Source organism: Cebus imitator, unplaced genomic scaffold, assembly GCF_001604975.1.
Source record: "Cebus imitator isolate Cc_AM_T3 unplaced genomic scaffold, Cebus_imitator-1.0 Scaffold418, whole genome shotgun sequence".
Taxonomy (NCBI): Eukaryota; Metazoa; Chordata; class Mammalia; order Primates; family Cebidae; genus Cebus; species Cebus imitator.
Genome location: NW_016107733.1, coordinates 80,047 through 89,298, shown reverse-complemented (window position 1 = coordinate 89,298; position 9,252 = coordinate 80,047). Strand labels below are relative to the sequence as shown.

Below are 9,252 nucleotides of genomic sequence, written 5' to 3'. Positions count from 1 at the left end.
GGGGTTTCACCGTGTTGACCAGGATGGTCTCGATCTCTTGACCTCGTGATCCACCCGCCTTGGCCTCCCAAAGTGCTGGGATTACAGGCGTGAGCCACCGCGCCCGGCAATAATATAAATAATTTTTAAAAAATAATAAGCAGTGTTTTCTAACCGCAGCACTTGAGGGGAGAGTAATGAGAGCTCTCTAAAGCAAAAGAGGACCCCAGAGGCTCACAGAGGGTGCTGAGACATTTGGGCACCCCTCCCTGTGTAAATCCTTTGTCCCTGGTCCACCTTCAAGGATCCAGCTTTGTTCTTTTCAGCAGCCCTGTGGGGACTGCCTTTTAAGTAAAAGGACCACCCCCTCGAAGCTGTGAGGAGTCACCCGTTTCGGCCCCTGAGAGAGTCATAGACTGGTGGGAGGATAAGTGTGCTTTGCCTGCTCATGGTCCTCTCACCCTGACCAGTCCTGGAAACACAGGAGCTACTTCCCCAATTCTCCTTTATATGAACTTCACCTTCTGTTGTACCTGTCATTAGGCCAATTCATTTCAAGAGGAGTGCACTACAAATCATCATTCCAAAGCTTTCAGGTCCTTGTCATGGAATATATTTAAAATTAGCAGCTTCCCATTGACAAAAAGGAAGCACCTTAACCTCATGAAACTGGTTCCATCCAGTCTCTAGGGAATGTTTTCTGGCGATCAGCCAGTTTTCATGAACCTGGAATACAGGGTTGCCAGCAATTTTATTTTGCAAAGTAAGAAAAAATTTTAAAAACAACTATTATGAACAATTATCATTTTGTAGACAGTTATCTTAAACATCCTCCAAGTAGAGAAGACATAATTTCACAATAAAGGCAGTCTTCTGCAAAAGAGGAGGGCTAGCAGTCGGACATTAGTATTTTCACAGCAAGCAGACACTTCCATGGGGGTTTGGATGACACTGCCTCTTTCTACTGCATTCACATGAGAGCTACCTGTTATGGCTGAAATATTCACCCCCTTTAAAAACAAAGGAAAAGAACTGGAAGGGATGTAGAGAAAGTCCTTCCAGATCTATGAATCTGTAACTTGACAAAATATCAAATTGCTTTTCACTTGTATTACAAATTCAGTAGTCTGTATCTACTTGTATTATTTGTGTGTACCTGTGTTCACATGCATGTGAAAGCACACACACATGAATATATACATTGTGTGTGTATATATACTTTTTTTTTAGACAGAATCTCGCTCGTCATACAGGCTGGAGTGCAGAGGCACAATCCTGGCTGACTGCAACCTCTGTCTCCCGGGTTCAAGCGATTCTCGTGCTTAAACTTCCCAAGTAGCTCGGATTACAGACATGCGCCACCACGCCCAGTTAATTATTGTACTTTTAGGAGAGATGGGATTTCAACATGTTGGCCAGCTGGTTTCAAACTCCTGGCCTCAAGTGATCTTGCCTCTCCAGCCTCTGAAAGTACTAGAATTACAGGTGTAAGCCACTGCACCCAGCCTGTGGGAGTACTTTTTTTTCAGGCTTCTTCATCTTTAATGAAGGGTGAGGGCTGGGGGCAGGTCATTCGTGGAGGTGGCTCCAGAGCACAGAAGTTTCGGGGCACGCTTGCCTACTCCAGGGCCTTCGTCGGGGCCTCATTGGCTTCAATACAGATCTGGGTCTCTGCCCTCGCAGCCTCATCAAGGGTACCTGACAGCTCCAGCAATACCTTATTCAAGTTCATCTTGGCTGCCCCATGTCCAGCATGTCCAGTGTCACTACCATCGTTCACTGTGAATACATATATATATATATGTATGTATGAATGTGTGTATATACATATATAGACACAGTCATTCCTTAGCATCTGTGGGGGGTTGGTTCCAGGACTTCTCAGATATGGAAATCCACAGATGTTCAAGTCCCTAGTAGAAAATGGTGTAGTATTTGCATAGAACTTATGCACAGCCTCCTATATGCTTTAAATCATCTCTAGATTACTTATAACACCTAATACACTGTAAATGCTATGTAAATAGTTGCTATCCTATATTATTTAGGGAATATATTATAAGGAAAAAAGGTCTGTGCATGTTCAGTATCCTTTTTTTGTTCAAATCTAGTCAACTATTCTTTTCTTTGTTTAAATATTTTCCATCCACAGTTGGCTGAATCCATGGATGTGGAACCACTGGTGAGGAGCCCTGACTGCATTACAATGTGAATATGGTGCTGTATGCACTGAACTGTGTCCCCAGCCCCAAAACCCATATGTTGAAGCCCTAGCCCCCAGTATATCAGAATGCGACTGCATTTGGAAATAGGGCCTTTAAAGGGGTAATTAAGTTAAAATGAGAGTATTATAATAAGAATATTCTCTTATGAAGAATATCTTCATAATAAGAGGAGATTAGGACACACAGAGAAAGGCATGAGGGGCACTGATACACAGAGGGACAACTGTGTGAAGAGTCAGCAAGAGGGCAGTGGCTACAAGCCAAGGAGGGAGGCATGGAGCAGAGCTTCCCTTATGACCAATGGAGGAAACCTACATGACTAGCACCCTGATCTTGAACTTCCAGTCCCCAGAACTGTGAAGAAAATAAATTCCTATGGTTTAAGCTACCCAGCCTGTGGTATTTTGTTATGGAAGCCCTACCAAACTAATATAGGTGCTGAAACTAATTTGCAAAAAAAACAATTTCTTTGGTGAATTAATTAATCTGTCCTAGGAAGTTCATTGAAAATGACTCACCGACAGTCGCGGTGGCTCATGCCTGTAATCCCAGCACTTTGGGAGTCAGAGGTGGGTGGATCACGGGGTCAAGAGAGCAAGACCATCCTGGCCAACATGGTGAAACCCCTATCTCTACTTAAAATACAAAAATTAGTTGGGTGTGGTGGCACACACCTGTAGTCCCAGCTACTCAGAAGGCTGAGGCAGGAGAATTGCTTGAACCCAGGAAGTGGAGGTTGCAGTGAGCCAAGATTGGCCACTGCACTCCAGCCTGGCAACAGAGTGAGATTCTGTCTCAAAAAAAGACTTTATACCAATCACTCTTACTATAAATAAAAAATAAATACACTTTTTTAAAAAGAAAACATTTACAAAATGTCATTAATCTATCCCACTACATGTCATCTTCAGCAAACATATCTACTATGGCCTTGTAAATATGCCCTTTGTGGAGAAAGGGCACTAGTTTTGAACATACTAAAATTAGTATGAGTCCATTCAGATCAACAAGAATATTTTAAACACTGTGACTTAACCATGAAAGATTTAGTAGAGGTCAAAAAGTCAAGGAATGTAGGCTGTGCTCTTAAAGAATTCAGGCTTGAATTTCAAACTCTCCTCTCCCCCACAATGAACTTCACCCTTTCAAATACACACACATACACACAGGTTAAGGGGTAACACAAAAGCATGAAGACATAGCAACAGAAACAATAGGGTCATTAAAAAAGGGAGGGCTCATGATGGTACAGGAACCTGGGCTGGGGGAACCACAAAGATGGTTTCTCTGCGCATTTGCCCATTGAGTTCCACCTGCAAGCGGGACTTTCCCTCCATCCTCTCCAGATTCCTGTCTACCCTTGAAGGTAGGGATCAGACACCACCTCCTCCAAGGAGATCTCTCCAACTATTTCAGCATATGAGGATCTCTCTCTTCTTTCAAATCCCATTTCATGGATTATCTGAATCTCTCATTTTAGTAGCAAGAAAGTATACATCAGACTTCCCAAAGAGCAGACTTGGTCTCTCACTGAATCACTGTACTGCTTTATATAGCTGCTATTCTAAAACAGCCTGGCTAGGTGAATTAAAACTTTAAAGATTTTAAATTTTCAAATTAGACCATTTTAACAATACCAGGGAATCAACCACTATTTAAATTCTAATTAGTGGAGTTTTTGAAATACTTGACACAATAAGACTAAGAAGAGAGACTGGCCGTGTCTTAAATCGCTGTGAGGATGACTTGCCAAACAAGACTACTTTGTATTTTTGGTTCGTGGTATCTGTCTCCATACACCATATCACATACCATTCATTACGGTCCTGGGCCAAACCATTCTTGTAGCAAACAAGTGAAAAGGAGAGGTACCAGGTATTTCCAGCTCTGTTCCACAGAAGTGGAAATGTAAACGAAAGCAGTGCTTTATTTAAGAGCTTGAAACACAGCAGCAGAAAAGCTGAACTTTCTAGTGACCATTTTATCTTCTGAGGCCTGGGGTCTTAAACTAGGGTCTGTGGCTCTTGTAATTTCTCCACCTACCCCAACCACTGCCACTTCAGTACAATCAATTACAAGTAAACCAGAACTTGGGGTGCAAGGGCAGTGCAGGCTCAAGGCATCCCATCACCTCCTCATCTTACAGGGAGAGGCCTGGCCAGAAGAGAGGGGCTTTATAAAGTAAGAGCAAGAATGTAGTATCCCTCAGTTTGCCTCAGTCTAAGGGTGCCAAATAGTCCCAAAAGTCTGAGGGCATACCTGGTTCATCTTCCTGGAGCATCAGTATTACAAGACCTGGAGGATTATGTTTTATATTAAATAAGTGCAGATATGTTACACAGTAAATTATAAGAACCAAATAAATGTTTGCTCCTGCCATGCTTGGCCTCTGCTTCAGAATCCTAGAAATATGAATTCACTCTCCTCTCCCATTGGGAAAATTCAGTGGAAGGTTTTACTCCATTCTCACACTGCTAATAAAGACATACCTGAGACTGGGTAATTCATAAAGGAGAGATTCACAGTGCAGCATGGCTAAGGAGGCCTCAGGAAACTTACAGTCATGGTGGAGAGGGAAGCAAACACATCCTGCTTCGCATGGTGGCAACAAGGAGAAGTGCCAAGCGAAAGAGGAGAAAGCCCCTTATAAAACCACCAGATCTCATGAGAACTGTCACTATCATGAGAACAGCATGCAGGTACCTGCCCCCATGATTCAGTTACCTCCCACTAAGTCCCTCCCACAACATGTGGGGATTATGGGAACTACAGTTCAAGATGAGATGTGGTGGGAACACAAAGCCTAACCATATCATCACACTCTTGGCCCCTCCCAAATCTCATGCCCTCACTTTTCAAAACATAATCATGCCTTCCCAACAGTTCCCCAAAGTCTTAACTCATTCCAGCATTAACTCAAAAGTCCAAGTCCAAACTCTCACCTGAGGCAAGCCAAGTCCCTTCTACCTATCAGCCTGTAAAATCAAAAGCAAGTTAGTTACTTTCTAGATATAACGCAGGTACAGGCATTGGATAAATACAGCTGTTCCAAATGGGAGAAATTGGCCAAAACGAAGGGGCTACAGACCCCATGTAAGTCAGAAATCCAATAAAGCAGTAATTAAATCTTTTTTTTTTTTTTTTGAGACGGAGTTTCACTCATGTTACCCAGGCTGGAGTGCAATGGCGCGATCTCAGCTCACCGCAACCTCCGCCTCCTGGGTTCAGGCAATTCTCCTGCCCCAGCCTCCTGAGTAGCTGGGATTACAGGCACGCACCACCATGCCCAGCTAATTTTTTGTATTTTTAGTAGAGACGGGGTTTCACCATGTTGACCAGGATGGTCTCGATCTCTTGACCTCGTGATCCACCCGCCTCGGCCTCCCAAAGTGCTGGGATTACAGGCTTGAGCCACCGCGCCCGGCCTACAGTAATTAAATCTTAAAGCTCTGAAATACTCTCCTTTGACTCCATGTCTCACATCCAGGTCACACTGATGCAAGAGGTGGGCTCCTACAATTTGGGGAAGCTCCATCCTTGTGGCTTTGTAGGGTACAGCCCCCTCCTGGCTGCTTTCACAGCTGGCGTTGAGTGTCTGTGGCTTTTCCAGGTGCACAGTGCAAGCTGTCAGTGGATCCACCATTCTGGCGAATGGAGGACAATGGCCCTCTTCTCAGACCTCCACTAGGCAGTGCCCAAGTGGGGACTGTGTGTGGGGGCTCTGATTCCATATTCCCCTTCTGATTGCCCTAGCAGAGGTTCTCCATGAGGGCTCTGCCCTTGAAGAACACTTCTAACTGGCCATCCAGGCATTTTCGTACATCATCTGAAATCTAGGTAGAGGTTCCTAAACCTCAATTCCTGTCCTCTGTGCACCCACAGGTTCAATACCAAATGGAAGCAGCCAAGACTTGGGGCTTGAACCCTTTGAAGCTGCAGCCTGAGCTATACCTTGGCCCCTTTTAGCCATGGCTGGAATGGCTGGCAGGGCACCAAGTCTCTAGACTACACACAGCAGGGAAGCCCAGCCCACAAAACCACTTTTTCCTCCTAGGCCTTCAGGCAAGTGATAGGAGGAGCTGCTGCAAAGGTCTCTGACATGTCCTGGAGACACTTCCCCATTGTCTTGGCAATTAACACTTGGCTCCTTGTTGCTTATGCAAATTTCTGCAGCCAGTTTGAATTTCTCCCCAGAAAATACGTTTTTCTTTCTACCACATTGTCAGGTTGCAAATTTTTCAAACTTTTATGCTCTGTCACCTCTTGAACACTTTGCTGCTTAGGAATTTCTTCCACCAGATACGCTAAATCATCTTTCTGATGATCCATAGATCTCTGGGGCAGGGGTAAAATGTCGCCATTGTCTTTACTAAAGCATAGCAAGAGTCACTTTTGCTCCAGTTCCCAACAAATTCCTCATCTCCATCTGAGACCACCTCAGCCTGGACTTCACTGTCCATATCACTATTAGCATTTTGGTCAAAGCCATTCAACAAGTCTCTAAGAAGTTCCAAACTTTCCCACATTTTCCTGTTGTCTTCTTCTGAGCCTTCCAAACTGTTCCACCTCTGTCCATTACTCAGTTCCAAAGTTGCTTCCACATTTTCCAGTATCTTTAATAGCAGCATCCCACTACCTCAGTACCAATTTACTGAGTTAGTCCATTCTCACACTGCTAATAAAGACATACCTGAGACTAGGTAATTTATAAGGGAAAGAGGTTTAGTTGAATCACAGTTCCACATGGGTAGGGAGGCCTCAGGAAACTTACAATCATGGCAGAAGGGGAAGCAAACACATCCTTCTTCACATGGCAGCAGCAAGGAGAAGCCACAGTGAAGCAGGAGAAAGCCTCTTATGAAACTATCAGATCTCATGAGAACTCACTCAGTATCATGAGAACAGCAGGGAGGCAACCTGCCTCTATGATTCAATTCCCTCCCAGTGGGTCCCTCCCATGACACATGGGGATTATGGGAACTATAGTTTAAGATGAGATTTGGGTGGGGACATAGCCAAACCATATCACACTGGTAGGACTGTGATGTAGGTTTTATATGATATAGTTGATCTTAAATTTATTTTTCTCTCTTTTTTTTCCCACACAGATAGAATTATATTTCCCGAAATAATCTGTACAAAGATTTGTAGAAAGACAGAAAATGTTTACATCCACATTCCCTCACTTAGCTTCTAATTTTTCTCTTTTGTTCAAGCAGGCAACTACAAAACTAATCCTTAAGTAGCTCCTCCCTGAGCCTGCTCCGCCTTCCAGTAATGGTTGTTTTTGCTATGACCAACGACATGCAAGAGGAAAACAAATGCACCTTGCAGGAGAATTATTTGAAGTTTACAAACTACTTTCACTTTAAGGGTTATGCAATTTTACTAATGTTCTCTAGTGAAGTAAAAATTACACAGGTCTTGATAATAGAAACATAAGCAACAATTAAAATCAGATTTTAACATGCATTTTAGCATCTCATAAAGATAATCTCAACTTCTGCTCTTTCACCTCACAGCACAACAATACTATAAGGACTGAAGAATCCTGTTTGCAAGGAAAATGCTACTTTCCCCTTTCCAATAAGACTAACCACTTCTCATAGTCCAGTCAAGAACAAAAAATCACCATGTATCCTCACATAAAGCAAAAATAACATGATCATCCTGCCTGGACGTTGGTACCCAAAATAAAATTTCAACACATCTCACTCTTAAAAAAAACATTTTTCCCTTGATTGTTTGCTATGCTGATGTCTGAACACAAGTCACGACTTTTAGGAATATGGTAATTGTGTGAGGAAGTTGTTTTCAGTCATGAACAACAGATTGATGTACATGGAGAACTTTGGTAATTTGGGAGAATATTTTCTTTCAAGTATTTTTTGAGATTTTATTTGATGAGCCAGTCTTACAAAGCCTGACTCCCTTGCACTCTGGGGCAGTAAACATTTTCCTTCCTGTTCTATCTGTTTCTGTCTCTAAGTCTCCTTTGTCAAAAGCAAATGTAACATTAAGCAGAGATTGCTATTCTACTATTTTAACCCAAGCATATATTACCTACTCTGAGCTAGCACAACTTGTGGGGCCTGCTCAAATTTACTCTTTGAGTCTAAATTCAGAAGTAGACTTTTAACCCTATTATGATCCCTACATCTGGACCACTTGTCCAGATATAAAATGGGTCTCATAGATTGTTTTCCCAGATTCGTAGTTGCCGCTGCAACACTGATTAAATATCCCCTCTATGTCTTTCTCCTGATGACTGATACCAAGAAGGGACAGGAAGAGGGCCTTATTGTATTCTACCCTTTCTCCTGCTTGTCCTTAGGTATGGTTAGAGACCTTATAAAATTAAGACAGAGGCCAGGCATGGTGGCTGACATCTGTAATTCTAGCACTTTGGAAGGCCGAGGCAGGAGGATCACTTGACATCAGGAGTTTGAGACCAGGTTGGCCAACAAATAAAACACTGTCTCTACTAAAAATACAAAAATTAGACAGGGATGGTGGTATGTACCTGTAATCCCAACTACTTGGGAGGCTGGGGCATGAGAATCACTTGAACCCAGGAGGCAGAGCTTACCATGAGCAGAGACTGCACCACTGCACTCCAGCAGTCAACAGAGTGACATTCCATCTTAAATTTAAAAAAAAAACAAAATAAAATAAAATTGAGAAGGAGCTGGGAATGAATGCTTAAATCCTGGCCTCTGCGATGGCTTGCAAGCAAGGATTTTTAAAGGCAGGGGTAAACTTCAGGAAAGAAATTACAGGCAAAATCATAAATCAATACATGGAGGTTACACACTGGTTTTGCCCCTCTCAGGGGCTTGTGGGTTCCCCACCCCCAATCATGGAAATAAAGGAAAATCATGAGTTCCTTCAAAGTAAATTCCAGGCACCTAGCTTGCTCTGAGAAGTAAATAAGCAACCTGATAATCAAATAAGGGACTTGGAGCAAGTCACAGCCATGAACTGTAGCTAACATTCTTTTCTGGTAACCCTAAATTTTCTTTTTTCTTTTCTTTTTTTTTTTTTTTTT

The 9,252-nt window shown here is 42.8% G+C and overlaps 1 protein-coding gene across 4 annotated transcripts in view; it reads right to left on the bottom strand.

The window, feature by feature from the left end:
* Positions 1-9,252, bottom strand: part of MRAP2 (melanocortin 2 receptor accessory protein 2) — a 73,027-nt gene that overhangs the window by 53,881 nt on the left and 9,894 nt on the right. Inside the window, exons 1-2 of one of the 4 annotated variants that reach the window (XM_017509658.2) lie at positions 1,697-1,714; positions 501-705 (exon numbers count right to left, since the gene is read on the bottom strand). The exons of 2 other annotated variants lie outside the window; for them this stretch is intronic. In XM_017509658.2, the coding sequence (XP_017365147.1) occupies positions 501-532 (32 nt within the window). In that variant the 5' untranslated portion in view covers positions 533-705; positions 1,697-1,714. Of the gene's footprint in view, positions 1-500; positions 706-1,696; positions 1,715-9,252 lie in introns of those variants that run through there. One more of the 4 variants, XM_017509660.2, reaches the window with a different exon arrangement.